This window comes from Aphis gossypii, chromosome 1 (genome assembly GCF_020184175.1).
Source record: "Aphis gossypii isolate Hap1 chromosome 1, ASM2018417v2, whole genome shotgun sequence".
NCBI lineage: Eukaryota > Metazoa > Arthropoda > Insecta > Hemiptera > Aphididae > Aphis > Aphis gossypii.
Window position 1 is genome coordinate 56,740,952 of NC_065530.1, and position 17,340 is coordinate 56,758,291.

A 17,340-nucleotide genomic window follows, 5' to 3' on the forward strand; every position below is an offset into this window, starting at 1 on the left:
TCGCGAGGAAAAAAATTGACTTACTAAAAATTTCAAATTATCAAAAAATGTAATTTTTTTGTTTTTTGAGTTTAAATTAATTTAGTAGTTTACATTAAAGAAATAAAAAATATACATATACATATTATTTTTAAAGAACTGGTCTAAAGGGTATTGCTTATTTTTATTTAAAACATTGTGTTCTATTCTATTTTATAACTAATCGAGTGGTGTAAATACATTTTCCATACCTTCATTGGTTTTAATATATTTACGTAATTTTTCTAAAGCAAGTGTCACTTTTTTTACTTGTGATGGTACAAGGTTCTATTTGCGGGTCTTCTACTTTTTCTTTATCACTGTGCAATATATCGGAGATAATATCTTCTTATATACATATATTCCTACATATCTTTAATTCTAAATTTGGATAAGAAAATTCAAGGTATCGAAATCTTGTTTAATTAATTTTTAAGTTAACAAAATTATTTCAACATTAAGTGTTATTTTTATTTGAACTATTTGAAGGGGAATTTTATTTATTCGAGATATCAAGAATTTCGAATAATCAAGGTTCAAGCTACCTATTACATATTTTATATTATTTATTTAGAAAAAACCGTTAACTATTCGTTTAGGTACAAAAATGTACATTTCAAAATTAATAATATTTTAATTATATACCTTATAAAAATGCATATGGAGCAAGCACTAAGCACATTGAATTTTTATTAGGTTATGTTTACACAATTAATACGTGTATACTGTATACTATATTTATAAACAAAAATTCGGTTCACTAACCAATTTTTGATACAATTAATAAATAATATTACCATAAATTACATTTTCGATGAATATTTTTCAAAATAATACGATTCAAAGTTCCATAATAATTTATAAACATTTATGTTTAAACATTTTGTATAACAAAAACTAAGTAATTTTAATGACACGTGACAGCTATAACGTCTATTTTAATACATACAAATAAACAGTAAAATATTATTCTAAATGTATAATTGTATTTTTTATTAAAATTCAACTCAAACTTCGACGAATTCAATGATTTATTTTTTACAAGAACTAATAAATAAGAATAAGTATACATAAAATATCTAGAAATAAAATACTATAATTAATCGATCATCTACTGAGTATACTGAAACAATAATATTGTATTAAAACGAAGAATTTTGTTTCTTAAACATTATGATCTAAACATGTTTACTCATATTTAATTATTATTTACTAATAATATATTAAATAGTTTTATATTTAAAATGAAAATAACAAACTTGAATTCAACATTATAAATCATTAACTTATAACTTATTAATATCTAATAACAAAAACGTATTTTTATATATTATATTGTATAAAATATATTTAAAAAAGTATAAAACTTTAGATTTGGAATTTTGTAATGGGCATTACTATAATTTTTATTTAATCGATACGAATATATAAATTTAAATTAGATCAAAAGTGGAGATAAAAAAATGTAGAATATCAATATTCGAGTAAAAAATTGACAAAATGGAAGAATACATAATTACCAGTAAGTTGTGGGCAGTGATATAATACTATATAATATAGTTTAATTGTAATAGTAATTCAATGTAGCCAATCCACGTAACGTCTATAAGTAAAAAGTCTATAGAACTGCGCTATTATTAACATCATCACAACTATAAGTGAAAATCACACCGAATTAATAAATATATAGGTATATTTTAGAAATATTAAATGTAATAAATGTGAACATTGAAATTACTTGGCCATTTATAAAATTAATAATTGAGTATTTTATTTTAAGTAGTAAGTCATAGTTTTTAAATTGAGAATATCTCATTTAGATACACCTATATGTAATCTATATTGAATAATATGTACTTATTACGATTACTGCGTACCTGCAATTACTTTGATAAGTAGTAACTGATTAAATTTAAACAACTTTTATACAATAAAGAAAATAACGATTTTTTATTTAAAATTTAAACCATCCACTATTCTCATCCTTGATCTTTAATAATTCTTCCAGAGCAAACGATCCTTTGCGTTGATCTCCATCGTGAGTTGAATTTCTGATAGAAAAAAAATAACCAAATGAATATTGTAATAACATAAAAGGTAGCTAAATATAAATAATATACATAAGTATTATACAAATATTTAAAAAGACTCACATGGAAACTCTTGCGGAAGACACTGTCAGTTTGTTCATAGGATAGCTACGTCTGATGGTTTTTGCGTGTTTTTTCAACTGCTTCTTCTGTTGCAGCCATTTATAGAAATTTTTTTCGTTTTCTGCCCTTTTCTTTTGTTCTTCTTCGTGTTTCTTTTGCCTTAACTCTTTCCTCCGCCTCTCACGTTCCATTCTTGCATTGCGCCTCTCCAATAGCTGTTCAGCCGACAGCCCGTACTCGGATCTAAGGCCGTTGTAACCCGGTAACCGAGGACGTTCACCGCAGCCAGCGGCCGAGGACTTCTTGATAGCACCTCCATCACTGTGATTCGTCGGACTGTGTTGCACTTCTACCTCGGGTGTGGGCTTTTTTTTTATCACTAACTTCGCCCCCTTATTGTTGCCAGATTTGTCTGTCTGAAATTCCAGAAACAAATCTGCGTTCGGTGTTTTAGTGATCCGGGGCTTAACGTTTTCTCCATTTTTCGCTGCCCTTAAATTTATGTGGAAGAATTTATTCGTAGACTTGTCATTGCAGCTATTTGAAGAACTCATTTCGTTAACAGTCGCCACACTGTTCTTATTGCTTAATGGTTTGAGCTTACCTTTCGGGTCCATTTCAAAGTAATATGTCACGCGAGCCTTATTATTATTAATATTGTTTTTGTTGTTGTTGTTGTTGTTGTTGTTACCATTGCCGCAGTGGGCCATCTGCTGCTGTACACGTATCTGTGCAGACGACGATTTAACCTTTTTTTCGGATGTTTTTATTTGTTTGATTGATTTTTGTGCGTTCCGCAGCGATGCAAAACAACCGACTTTTTTCGTAGGTTTGAAGTCGACTTTCTTTTCATTCGTCACCCCTGCTATCTGCATTGCCCGTTTACGCTCTCCGGTAATTTCTTTCAATTTATTTCTCAGTTCTTCCGCGTCCAGTTTCTTGGGCACGTATATGTTGACGTCACCATCTCCCACTGTTTTTTCTGCACAATTTTCGTACATCTTGTATTGCGTATGGGTGAACAGTTCTGGGAAGTACGTAACGTGCTCATCAATTGCCGATCCTTGGCGCGTCTTGTTGTTCCGGTCCATGATAGTCTTGAACTCGTCCCCAGACTCTATAACGTTTATAAACAACGGGTCGTCAGACTCGGACGAAAAACTCCTACTGAACGAAGTGCTTGAATAGGCTTTGTCATCTGTGTCAGTGTCCTGTGTCCTATCGGTAGTCGAACTGCATACCACGTCGTTTTGGTCGTCTGCATCATCATCTCGTAATAAATCGATTTTGGCCAAAATTTCTTTATCTTTGAGGTCATCAATCGGATCATCGGAAATAACAACTTCGGAACCTTGAAGTGTTTCCGTTCCGATCGACACTGTACCTATAAATATTATTAAGACTACTTAATAACTATGGTCTGTGAATACGTCATCTGTTTAAGTCCATATACCACAGAAAATATATTAAAATAATCATCTTATTGATTTTTAATGCGGTATTGTTTTCAATAACAAGAAAATAAAATAAAACTAAATTACCTACAGTTAACAAATAATAATATCGCCATCATAAAATTTAATTCAATACTATAAAATGTTGTTCATAATGACATAACCAAAGTCAAGAAATATGTATATTGTTTATATATTATTTATTTATATGTTATACGTATATGGTATTATTGGTGTATAGCCTTTTAGCAGAATATTTTAATACATAAAACCAAACAGAAAGCCACGAAAAAAGTATACATTATTGTTTAAATGTTATGTAAAAGTAAACTAAAATACAAATACTACAAATTTTAATAAGTGAGAAGTATTTAAAAAAAAATTATTTATTATATTTAAAATAATGTATTTATAGTAATTAATAATAATAGCATTATAAAAATCATATATGACTTAAGTAAATTAAAAAAAAAGTAAACGCTTATCGTCTCTCCAATAAATCAGGAATTTTGTGTAAATAGATTTTATTTTGCTATAAACATTTACTGTACATAAAATAAATCATGCGCATAGCCACCCATTAAACATACTATAAAATAATAATCATATTAACATAAAAATTAAAACGCCTCACCAATGTCTTCAAAACTGTCCAATATCACAACAGTGTTGTCAAACTTGACTTTTCCGGGGGTGTTCACAAATTTGCTCTCGCTGGCGTTTTCCAGTTCTCGGTTTGCTTCGTGGATTTTTGAACGCAGGTCGTACGGTTTATCAGATGGTTTCAGTACTGTCCCCGACGCGAAATAAACTTCTAAAGAGTCACACCGTATACACATTAAAAACTAAAATGAGGGAATAAGCTATAAATTAAAAACAAAATAAAACTGTTCAAACAAACGCATCATATTTTTTTATTATTGCAATTTGTTTGAAAACATGGTTTAGTTTTAACGTATAAATATTTAATATACTAAAAAATAAAACTTACTTATGAAGTCTTCTTCGTCGTCTACGTCATATTCGTTCAATGCAGTAGTTCTGTTAGTATTCGACGCAACGCGTACTGCCGATTTCGATTCCATAAAAGAATTATTATAGTTTTTGGAAGGAATAACTCTTGTCGGGTAATCCAAATCGTAAAAATCAAATGGTAAGTTTTCATCGCTTTCATTTTCAATAATTTCTATTTTTTTATCCGAACTCATGTCCTTTAATATTTAAAATTTAGTTCACTAAAAAATAAAAAAATATGAATATAAATCTTTGATCTATAAACTACAACGATTATTTACAGTTTATCACAACTCACGAATCCATAAACATAACTTAAATAAGTAGAGGTGCAGTGAGATTTGAATTAATTTCTTATTATAAATCGAAAAACATGATTTTTTTCCTTTTCTGTGATTTATTTATAAAAAAATTAAAGCGATAATACTAATATTTTACATAATGTAAAATAGAATATATTTCAATAATATAATTATTATAGTATTAAAAGAACAATTTAGTATTTATTTTTTTTATTATATCAAATAATTTGTTTCATAAGCAGTCAAACTATAAAACCATTTAAATCTTTAATGATGAAAAGCAAGTAATATAGGTACTTGTTTTATTTTGTATATATATAAAATAGATAATGTATGATGAATTTATGTATTTAGTTTCCTTCAAAAATATGACATACCTAATATACCTTTAATTTTTATGCGTATGTTTATTTGAGAGATTAAAAAACCTTTTAAAAGATTATTTTTTCAAATAATATCATACTACATATTATCGTAAAGTTATTTTTAAAATAATATATTACATACTTTTCATTTATTAAATGCATGCATATATTTTATATTGATATTACAGTAACTAAACTTTCAGGCCACGCTATAAGTGCAGGTTAAGTAATTACTGATTTTGAAATATTAACAGTAATTGCCAAAAGGTATTAAAATGGTGACTAAAATATTTTGTAAAAGTTGATAATGCAATTTCATCATAATTCATAAATATGTATTTATGCGTAAACCATATATGTTTATTTATTATAATCGTAGTGTTTATAAAATAACAATAAAATAGGTTGTGAGCATAATATATGTATGTGTACGGTTATATATTATAGGTGCCTTTGTGTAATTGTTTGTGCACACCTTTGAAAATTAAATAATGTAGGTACGCTGTAGAAACCGAGAATAATAATGGTTTTTTTTCAATTTGTGAAATACCAAATAAAAAACTAAAATAATAATTATAATATAACTGCTTTTACACTGCTCGTGGAAAAATATCGTGGGTATTTCATAAAACGTATGCAGCTCCAATGGACCACCACCTAAAAATAAAAAATATGATCTATGATTAAATATTTAAAGTAGAAATTCACTGTCCTTAGTGTATAAGAAAATAATGAAAAAATAATATCGGTAATAATAATATTAAGTGGACAAAAAATATCACAATATTACAACAATAAAAAAAATACCATTTTGAAAGATGATGTTTTATGCTAATGAAGATTATTTACAATTTGAGCATATACCTACGGTTATAATCTATATAGAACCGTCTAAAATATTTGTATTTATAAAAGAATTATTTTTAAGTATACACATTTTTATATAGGTAAAGAGTTATTTGCTTTCTACGCTCAACCCCCTTTATTCTTAAAAATGAATTATAATATACTATGATTAGTAAAAAGACCATATTTTCAAATACATAGGTTTCTTTAGAATTAAAGGGTCGTGATAATAAAAACTTTTTTCATATTAAAACCACCTTTTTAATTGTAAATGGTTTATGCTTACAATTTTTATAAATTTTAAAGTTGTTTAAGTCTAAAGGTTAGCATTCGAAATTTGAAGGAGTAGTTTATGTACTATTAATCTATACGTAATTGTTCATTAAGAATTAAAATCTTTAATAACGGTTTTCATATAAATAAAATAAAATATATGACATATTTATTAACAACAATGTCATTATAGATTATATTTTTGTATATTCCCATGTATGAATGTGTAATAAGAATTGTTTGGCAATAATAACAATCAATATATAATATTTACCTGAATTTATTCAATATCTGGAATTTAAAATCGTATGTACTCGTTGTCCAGATTTATTTTTAATATAATCAGACGTTGGCGCACATAATTGTATTAAAATAATATGCACCTTCAGTTTCCGTAAATGCATATAGGTAGGTAACTAAATACACGCAAGTGTAATATTATCGAACTCCCGAATGAAATAGATGCCGCGATACCTGCATCGTAAATCGTAATGCTATACAGAGCGGTATAGTAATAGTAAAAGACCGGACTACGTTTCGGCGAAAACACGTCGAAATATTAAAATATCTATTAATTGTACACAATGACGGATGAAAAACTCACTCAAGTACACACACCAATAGTGCATATATTTATTTATGTGTATTGGACTAATTTTATTATTAAAGTATCAGTGACATTATCGTAAAAGTATAATATATTAACACTGCACCTTTTAGAATTCAAACTATCGCCTCGATCGGTAAATATGTTTATTGGTGTTTCTTAGGCAACTTCAACCCCATCACGTGATTCTTTTTTTTAATGTTCAGTTCGTAAGTTCGTTCGTATCATTATCATAGAATAATACGATGACACTATTACGATATCTAATGTATTATTACATTTTAGTAAATAGTTTATACGCTTAGTCGACAGTCAGTGGCGTACCTACTCGAATGGTGTATTACACTGCAGCGTGCAGTTGCAGTGGCACGCATATCTCAATTATTGAGTTGCCCCGCAGTGTGGGTATTAATTATGGGCGGGTGTAACGTTAGAATTGGACAATTCGATTTTTTACTTCACTAAAATAAAGTTGAAATAAATACTTATTACTTGCGCAATGATGGTACAATATTTTAGGATGTGTGGAGGATACCTAGACATTTTTTCATCCCTTCGTTATAAAAATAACTATAAAATAGAAGTCCAAAAAGTGATTGTGGAAAGGTGACTACGGGATGCTTTCAACTATTATAATTTATATCGTAATGAAGTAAATACCTGAATCTAACCAGTGCGAAAACATTTTTTATTCATGTTTATTTTCAGACTGTGGTCGTGATGGATGTTTTTAAAGAATGAGCTTACTAGCTGAGTCCCGACACTTCTTCAGTTAAAATGTGAATGTGTGCCACTCCAACAACTATCTATTTAACGTTATTATAATTCATAACTTTTCAATTTTTGGTGTAAATATTATTATTAAAAATATCGTCTATATACAACTATTTATTAGGTACCTACTACCTACCTATTTTATATTTTTATGCATCCCGTCGGTGTTAATATTGTTAACCAGACTTGTGCTTACCAGTTTCTGTGGTAAATGGTTTATACCATGACCGTTCCGGCGTTTTTCTTTTCTTCCCATCTTTGTTATCATCAATGCGGCTGATAACGATACAAACTTCGTAATTCTTTTGTAGATTCAAGACAGTAGACACGACAACGACAACGACAACACAACAGATTGTTGTATTTATTTGGTTGTATTTATTACTCTAAAGTTACGTTTAACTAAACAATTATATTATTATTAAGTATACTGCGAGCAAATCGTGATTCATGAAAGTCTAAATATATTTTAACATTGTTGTCATTATGTTCCGAAACAGTTTTCTTCATTTTTAATACTTATTACATGACAGATTTGTAGATTTAATCGAGAAGACACAATGATTACCAAGTTCGTTTTGGTATATTTCGCTTTAAGTATAGTTAACACTGTCAATGCGGATGAGTTCAAGTGCCAAACATTTGCCGACGGGTCGGTCTATCCATCCAGTACTATTGAATCCACCAATCACAAATTGCAGTACACCAAAGCATTGAGTGAGTAACAAGTAATAAATATTATTCTATATTGCTGTATTCTAGTATTTAACCTGCCTGTAAGTTTTTACAGACTAATATGACTATTTTTAATGGCTTTCTTATTTTTTAGTATCAAAACCAGCACCTGATTGGAAGAGCACAGCTGTAATTAATGGTTCATTACAGGAGCTGAAGCTAAAAGATTTCCGTGGGAAGTATTTAGTGTTTTTTTTTTATCCATTGGACTTGTAAGTGTTAATCTTAGCTCCTGTACCTTCACATGTAGTAATAATTTACATTGGTTTGCAGTACATTTGTTTGTCCAACAGAAATATTAGCTTTCAATGACCGAATTGAGGAATTTAGAAGGATTGATACAGAAGTTGTGGCGGCATCAGTGGACTCACATTTTACACATTTAGCTTGGGTGAATACTCCACGAAAAGATGGTGGTTTAGGCAACTTGTCAATTCCTCTGTTGTCAGACATGACTCATAAAATATCTAAAGACTATGGTGTTTATTTAAGCGACGTTGGTCATTCCTTAAGGTATTATCTAAACAAAAAGTTGACCACTAAGTTGTTGTTTTTTTTTAATAATTTGTTTTTAGGGGACTGTTTATTATAGACAATAGAGGAATTCTGAGACAAATAACAATGAATGACTTGCCAGTCGGTCGGAGTGTAGATGAAACTTTACGGTTAGTACAAGCATTTCAATATACAGACATGCACGGAGAAGTATGTCCAGCTAATTGGAAACCTGGGGAACAAACGGTAAAATTATTATTTATTATGTCTATAGAATAGTTGAAATTCATTTCACCTTGTATTTTGTTGATGATTCAATCATTTATTTTAAAATCAGAAACTTATAAAAGACTTATGTTTAATTTTATTTTTGGGTAGGTACATTCTTTTTCTACAGAGCACTTTTAATTTTTCATCACAAAAAAAAAAAAATGAAATAATTCCTTTTAAACTTGCAAATAGTGCAAAATACACAACACTCATTTTATATACTAGTGTCATTGATTTAAATCTGGTAGCTATTTTTTTTTTTAATTTAAGAAAAGTTTAAGTTTTGATTACTCGTTGGGTACCTATATTTAAATCTTATATTACACTTCAATCCTAAACGATGTTCAAAAATATTTTTAAAATAAACATAACATTACATACCTAAATATTGTTTTTTTACTTAATATTTTCATGTTAAAAGGGAACAAAAATTTTACATGCAATTTTTTTATGTGATTTTCGTGTATGAGACTTGTTTTAATGAATGTAAATACAAACATTATTAGTAAATTAATTTGTATAATTTGTTTCAGATAATTCCTGATCCTATTAAGAAGAAACAATATTTTGATAGACTGATTGAATTATAATACACCTGTGGTGATCTCATAATTATTGCCAATACAAAATTATTTATAACCCATTAAGCATCACAAAGACACAAACATAAATATTAAATGATATTTTTTTTATTTCAATATGTTTTGTTTTTATTAAAATATATTAATTTTTTCACCAAATATTGTTGATGGAAATAGTACAAATAAATTATTTGAAATAACACACACTGACATTTAATGACATATACATGTATTATTTTTAAGTATAAAAATGCATTTATTTATACAATAACGTAGCATTCATAATGTCTACAGTATATAATATAATGAATAGAATTGTTACTAGTAGGTAACATATCTAAGTACCATTTATTCATAGTCTCAGAAATCTTTAATGGTTATACATTAAATCAATTTGAGTACAACATCAATTAATATTATATAATATAATAATATATATTATGCAGCATAGTTTGGTAGGTTCATGAAAATATTGATTACACGCGGCTGTGAATTATATACCTATTATTTTCCAATGACATTAAACGCCAACCAATATAGCATAAAAAAAATTACAACAAGGATTGTGACAATAATAAAATTGGATTTTTAGTAACAATATGTAATATTACCCACGCACACATTTTAATTTCCATTCAATTGGGTAGTGTTGTGATATTTATCTTACCAACATAATTCGGATCACGGTAAAGGCTTGCATCTTAGACAACACCCGTATGATTTAGCCTTCGGTCTTAACGCATAATTAACAACAAACCTAATATATTATATTATATACAAAACACTATTAGATACTAATAATTAAATAATCTTTGTACACCACTTATACGATTATACATTAAAAACAAAAAAAAAAAATTGACATAAGTATGCTCTTTCAATACTAAAAAATGAGTCACCAATGTCTCCGCAGACTATTCGTTAAACATACAATAATCACGTGACAGGTGCGAGTTATGTCGATTCACAACGACGCATGCCGATTAATTAATTATTAAAAATGTATATCATAATAAATTATCGTTTGTAGTACAAAGCAATTTTTTTTTAAAAACATTTATAAAAGCTAATAATAAGTATACAGTAACACTAATAATAATAATAAAAATTATATACATCGAGTAAATGAAAAACAATCATTGAAAATGCTTCGATTCATGAGATCAGATATTGATAGAGAGGAGGTGGGGGAGGGATGGATTTCGACTTTCGAGTAACCAAAAAATACTTGAAAATAATGTATCAGTAGCTGTCGTGGCTTTTCGTCATCCGTATCCTGGATAGGCATTTTCACAGGAAAGTCCATCGCGAACCTTCAATCGTGCGATGGTGTGGCCGACCAGATGTCATTTATCTATACGATAACATCACATCGTCTTGTCCAACATATCGCCCGAGTAACTATAAATGGATTCCGCGGCTCGTAGCTTCATGTTATATTTATATATTGTAATCGTCCCCAAAAACGTAGTCAACGAGACAGCTCGTTAGCGAGTCCTTTCGCCAAAACTACCGCAGACGTGTCGTAGCATATCCAATCTACGGTACGCTGCACGCGGTTTCTTTTTTTTTGCTTTTGCAGGAGCGGTAAATTTTTCCACGGGAACAAAAACCGTGATTACGATAATTTAAGTTGTCATCGGCTCGTCAATAAAACATGCATACTATGCTGTCATTTAATAGACACGGTCCTTGTTGACCAGCGTCAGCCGACCAGGATCGTTGTTCGCGGACGGATGCACATTTATCTACCAAATTTATATTTTTTTTTCATTATTTTTCTCGGAATCTCTTGGGCTGGTTCGACGATAGGCGACGCACGCCTTCGATGTACGTTCAACTCATTCTCGCCTATCCGGAACGGAAACGGATGTTAATACGCCTGCCACCGCAATCGCGGGATAATAATATTTTACACATCCGTCGTCGCAGCAGTTAGGTACATCTGCCTGTGACGAGTAGTATAATTATATACGTCCTCTTATATTGTATATATATATATGATGATGATGATGATGGACGATGACAACGACGACTTATCCGATCGACGTGTATGGGTGGGTAATAGTGGTTAGTGGTTGGGTGGGAGGAAGGTGTCGTGGTTGGCGGGTCTTGAGACGACATATATATATAATATATATAAATATTTTTTTTTTCAATTTTCGATTTTTTCTATCTTATTCGCGTACGTGTTCACAGCGTGAGCGTCGTGTTCGGAGCGCCCGCAGCGGTGGCCGTGTCGGCGGACGCCCACGCGGGTCATATGCTCAGCGACGGCCGCTTCTTCCGGTCCCGCTTGCTGCTGTTCTTGCCGAATATCGTGCCCAGCACCTTGGACACGCTGTTCACGCCTAACTTGCGCCTGATCGGCAGTCCACGGAGCAGCTGCACCGCCCGAGTCTCGCGCAACAGCGAGTGGAACGCGAGCGACACGCCCGCGAAGTTTTCAGCCGCACTCACCTCGTAGAACTGACAGCCAAACCGCAGCGATAGCTCTTGTCCCGCGTCTACTGCCACTGTCCTGCAACAATAGCGACCGATAATCAGTTTTTCGTTACGTTCATATTCAACCATTTATCATCGTAAACGTAAAAACACGTGTATAATATAATATACTGTGCGCAATACGCCAATACCTAAAAAAGATGTTGTTATCTCTATTTTTATTCTCTCGCTCGCAATCTTTATATGGGTCTATCATATTATTGTCACGTGGACAACGTCGATAAGGCTATCTGTTTTTAGCAATATTTTCCTCAAACTTTTCTCTCTATGCTCGGCTCATATGTGTAAGGCTTAAACACGCTGTAGTATACTTATGGAACGTATCAGAGGTACATAATATTTATCGATTTAATACCAACATAAGATACAAACGCGTACTTGATTGGCTAATGATCACTTTAATACTGCTTCAACAGTGCGCTGTAATAAAGATTGGCAAATAAGAGTCGTTTTTCATAAAATTGTTCTTTATTAAGATGTAGTAATGGCGTCTAAAATGAGTTGTACTGTATACTTGAGTGTATAGGTATATTTAAAATATATAATAAATATTGTATTTTTTAATATGTGTTTATAATATTCTAAGGATAAAATATTTTGAACAACTATATGGTTTGATTTATTTATTTTAATTCAAGCAAGAAAAAAATTAAGAAAAATAAAAAAACTTAATTTATTAATTTTGAATTGGTTTTCCCTAAAAATGAAATACCTAAATTTGAAATTTGAAAAATGGCTAAGGAAATGTCGAAGAATCACATCTTTTTTTTGATAATATAATATTCATTCTTAAATTTAAGGTTTTAAATAATAAAATCTAGATTACGCGGCGTTCCAGATAGGCTATTCAGGTACACCACTGTCGTGACTCGAACTTCCGTGATTTCCCTTTATGTTATATAAGCGTACAGTTAGTTGAAACACATCAAAGTACAATATTATAATTGAGTTATATAAGTAAAATGATATTGATATAATATATTCTTAAACGAATAAATCCAATTATTACTAGGTAAAAAATAATACTTATCAATATTCAATAGTTTGAATAATTTAATGGTTTAATCTTAATTTTGTTAAAAAATGTTATTACCTAGGTTCGTCTAAAAAGAGACGCAAGAATAGAGACAAATGTTATCGTTAGGTATATTATATTATAAATATTTGGGTCGTTTGTCGCTAAGGTATAATAGCCAATTAGAAATATTACGATATAAAGTGAAAGTTTGGTTGATGATTTTAATTAGCATGAATAAGTATTACCAACCCCGTATAGTACCTACCATAGATTATGTATTTAGTATTTACTGTAATTATATTATACTTAAGATATAGTTGTAAATTTTAGTTATATATATATATGATAGACATATAGTCAAAGAATTTAATTTTTATGTGATGATTTCACTATACGCCTTGTACGTCTAGACATTTAGTTAAATGCCTATTTAATGTCAGGCAAATAATAAAAAACAAACATTTAGTATTTTAAAAATTGAACTATTTATATTAATTTTTATTCATTATTTATTACTAATCAATATTTTATAAATGAAAAAAAAAACTATGTATTATTTATTTATATTATATAAAACATGTAGGTAACTGTAATATGTTTAATTTCATGGCCATTGCTTCTATTGTTTTAAAACTTAAATTATATTATATATATAGGTTATTAATAACTACTAGATGTGATAGCATGAGTATAAACAATTATTTAAAAGGTTGTACGAGTATTACAATTATAAATTTTTGTTAATTTTTAGTTATTGTTTGTTGTTACATATTATTGTTTGATGTTATTTGCTGGAATATTTAATATTTTTTAAAAACATAACTCTCAACTCAATATAGATAAGGTTTTCATATAACCAAGTACATACGTTCATTTTCCAAGGTAAACCAATTGAACTTTTATTTAATAAGAATATATAGTAGATACTCACTACTCGTACTCTAGACTATATAGGGTATATAATATACTCGTACTATCGTCTACATGATTACATCTATCATACTTAATTATTAATAACTAGGCATTTAACTAAATGCTTAGACGTATAGTGAAATTGCATAAAAATTAAATTCTTTGGCTACATGCCTACGAAATGTACACCCTGAAGTAACAATTGTATTTTTTAAAACATCTAAAGCACTAACTGACCCATGCTAAAAGTCTAATATTGGTTTAAATCAAAAATATAGTTCAATGCTTAGGTACATATTACAAAGATTAAGATTAATAAAAAAAAAATAATGTACGTACGTTAAAGATTCAAGACATTTCTGAACATCGAATAATATAAGTATACTTAATACAATAATATTGTACAAAGTCAATATGAGTATCTACACGCACTTTTGTATACATTATAAGCAATTCATTTTAAAAATTTTACCTAAATTTTACACAAAAGTTTTGGTTTAAAATATCTAATTCACACACACATTATATATGTATATATATATATATTTATACATAAGTTTGAAAAAGCCTTTTATCAGATTGTTGACCCAAGAAATGTACAACGTCATAGTTGAAGTATTTATTTCCGTATTATAGAAAAAGTTTTATATTAAACAAGTTTTGTGATTATTTTTAGATTTATTTTTCTAAGGAAGATAGGGCGATCGGTGTAGCATCTCTTCGTGATGATGAGGGGTGCTGTACGAAGTCGATTCTATTTTGAAGCTCTCTATCCGAATACTGTACGCGCTATATATTCTCTATACGTCATAAATGTGAGCAATGTAATTGTAATTATTTTAATACGAATTTTATTACAAAACGTTTCAAACAAACATTATTCCTCCATAACAACTGGTTTTAATATCGTCCGATGGATGGTAAACGGTAATACCAATGGATAAAATAAATGTTAAGAGTTCACAAATTTTGAATAACACACAAGTTAACAAATAACTATACGCTAAATAATATTTACCACACATAATTAGAAAATATAGGTAACTAATTTGACATTGATTTTTTCGAGCATTTTAATAATAATAAAATTTAATTTAATTTAATTTAATTTAAATTAATAATAAAATCGTTTTTCCAAAGCATAGCTAATTGGTAGAGGTAATAACATTGCTATCACTTTTAGGCCGTGTATAATATACCAGACAGCATGAACTAACAATTATTATTTTTTTTCGACAATAATATTACTATGTGAACGTGAACTATTTGAACTGCATAATATACCTACAGTTTATCTCTTCCATACAGTTAACATGTAAATATCTATTGGTGTGATGTTTTTGAATAATCAAAAATGAAATACATTGTCACGACCACGAAAAGAAATTATTTCAAAAACTTTGAGATGGCCTATTGCTTATATTATTTTAGTCGTAACGATTATCTAAACGTATTACGTAATATAATTTTATTTTATGTGTTTAAATAGGTACGTAACTTAAGTGAAAATAATGAATTCAATATTTGAAACTCGAATACAAACAAAACAAGAAGGACTTAGGAAATCCGTGATGTTTGTCTTGATAGTAGGCACTTCCGAATGTATATTAGAAATTTATGGTTTAAAGAATACAATATATGGCGGGTACCTATAATATAATATACACACGCAGCAGACATACCGTTTTCGTGCAATGTTTATTCAAAAAACTCTCATTCCTACGCGCAACTGTTGATCAAATTTAAATATATAAATATAGTAGCCATAAATAGGGTTGGGCAATTTCCAAGTAGGTCCAAGTAGGAATTTTTGACAATGGCACCTAGTAGATTGCCTAATTTTTATTAATCACCATATTAATGTCATCTAAAAGTGTATTTCAATAATTGACTAGACATTAAAATTTTTGATTAACATATTAATTTCACAATAAATGTAGAAATTAAAGACGAAAAACGATGTATTTTTCTTTTAATAATGTACATGAATAATAATAATCATACAAATTAAAAATCCGTACTTTAAAATATTAGAGACGACTTATGCGGGTTCAACAATAATTAATTGTTGATTAGCATATAATATAATATTGGAACGGTGTACTGTACATTCATTTGGTTTTTCAATTAATATTTATTTCGACATGGATATTGTTGTTCAGATAATATGCTAAATAATACTTTAAATTATGAAAATACATACTTGCAGTTATGAAGAGAAAAAAAATACTAAAAATTTGCTAACTCGATGTTCACGTATATCGATCAACGACGAGTGTCGCATTTTTATTATTTCATCTTCCCGTCGTGCGATTCGTTCAAATGATACACATTAAGCGGTAACGTGTACGATAAGCGTTTTTTTCCTTACAATATTAAAATATTCTTAGAACGAGGTCTGCTGCAAATGAAAACTGAAAGCGAACAGATATTTAAACACGTGTTAACGTGTACTGCACGGACACGCTTATAGTATATTATTATATAATTTTGTATGGATGGCTTATAGGTAAACATAATCGGTAAAACTAATATAAATATATAATATAATCAATATAAAAATAAGAAAATTGCACGTTGATTATTGTTACAAAATTAATATACAATAACGAGGTGCACGTCTTTGCCTGTCACTAGCACGATAACAGCGGGCGTCTCCCTGAATGTACGCGTGTTATAAAATACCTATACCTTGTAATAAGTATTATTGTAATAACGCCACAGTAATAATATTATATCATTTATATTATTACATTTTTTGCTTTTTTTTTTTTTTTAAGAGCTGTTATTTTACAAAATGATTTGCCAAGCATGCTTACCCATTTTTCCAAAAACTTATTATGAATTAGGTTCTGTGAATTGAAATTTGAAAATTCGTAACTACCTATATAAAATCAACGAAAAAGTTGAAACATTATGTTTTTAGATCAATGAGACAATGTGACATAGTTTGTGTTCACGAGATAACCGTCCTTATGTGAGAGTCAATCCCTCCTCCCATAGTCCCTTACACGTGAC

The 17,340-nt window shown here is 29.2% G+C and overlaps 3 protein-coding genes across 6 annotated transcripts in view; 1 reads left to right on the plus strand and 2 right to left on the minus strand.

Annotated features, from left to right (window-relative positions):
- Nucleotides 1–1,403: 1,403 nt before the first annotated feature.
- On the minus strand, nt 1,404–6,848 carry LOC114119581 (suppressor of Mek1). Of its 2 annotated transcripts, XM_027981173.2 has the most exons (6): nt 6,700–6,848; nt 5,901–5,963; nt 4,617–4,860; nt 4,260–4,439; nt 2,172–3,555; nt 1,404–2,069 (listed from the first exon to the last, which is right to left on the minus strand). In XM_027981173.2, exons 3-6 carry the CDS (start codon nt 4,831–4,833, stop codon nt 1,973–1,975), a joined length of 1,878 nt encoding a protein of 625 aa, XP_027836974.2. In that variant the 5' UTR covers nt 4,834–4,860; nt 5,901–5,963; nt 6,700–6,848; the 3' UTR covers nt 1,404–1,972. The 2 variants fall into 2 exon arrangements, with proteins under 2 accessions (XP_027836974.2, XP_027836975.2); XM_027981174.2 differs by lacking the exons at nt 5,901–5,963; nt 6,700–6,848 and having other exon boundaries at nt 4,260–4,470; nt 4,617–4,747.
- On the plus strand, nt 4,631–10,004 carry LOC114119582 (peroxiredoxin-2-like). Of its 2 annotated transcripts, XM_027981175.2 has the most exons (6): nt 4,631–4,778; nt 8,340–8,523; nt 8,636–8,753; nt 8,815–9,054; nt 9,117–9,282; nt 9,840–10,004. In XM_027981175.2, the coding sequence occupies exons 1-6, from the start codon at nt 4,776–4,778 to the stop codon at nt 9,894–9,896; spliced, it is 768 nt and encodes a 255-aa protein (XP_027836976.1). In that variant the 5' UTR covers nt 4,631–4,775; the 3' UTR covers nt 9,897–10,004. The 2 variants fall into 2 exon arrangements, with proteins under 2 accessions (XP_027836976.1, XP_027836977.1); XM_027981176.2 differs by lacking the exon at nt 4,631–4,778 and having other exon boundaries at nt 8,099–8,523.
- A 1,063-nt stretch (nt 10,005–11,067) lies between these two features.
- Nucleotides 11,068–17,340, minus strand: part of LOC114119626 (ras-related and estrogen-regulated growth inhibitor-like) — a 76,663-nt gene continuing 70,390 nt past the window's right edge. For both annotated transcript variants that reach the window (XM_050203762.1, XM_050203766.1), the window contains exon 6: nt 11,068–12,408. In XM_050203762.1, coding sequence (XP_050059719.1) covers nt 12,147–12,408 — 262 coding nt within the window. In that variant the 3' untranslated portion in view covers nt 11,068–12,146. The remainder of the gene's footprint in view (nt 12,409–17,340) is intronic.

What these genes read in the sequence shown, in the direction of transcription:
- LOC114119582 (XM_027981175.2), top strand. An exon ending in GACGTTGGTCATTCCTTAAG is followed by an intron (nt 9,055 to 9,116) that starts GTATTATCTAAA and finishes ATTTGTTTTTAG; the next exon opens with GGGACTGTTTATTATAGACA. An exon ending in GGAAACCTGGGGAACAAACG is followed by an intron (nt 9,283 to 9,839) that starts GTAAAATTATTA and finishes AATTTGTTTCAG; the next exon opens with ATAATTCCTGATCCTATTAA.
- LOC114119581 (XM_027981173.2), bottom strand. Translation starts at nt 4,833, where the DNA reads ATGAGTTCGGATAAAAAAATAGAAATTATTGAAAATGAAAGCGATGAA. An exon ending in CGACGAAGAAGACTTCATAA is followed by an intron (nt 4,440 to 4,616) that starts GTAAGTTTTATT and finishes GTGACTCTTTAG; the next exon opens with AAGTTTATTTCGCGTCGGGG. An exon ending in TCTTCCGCAAGAGTTTCCAT is followed by an intron (nt 2,070 to 2,171) that starts GTGAGTCTTTTT and finishes TTTTTCTATCAG; the next exon opens with AAATTCAACTCACGATGGAG.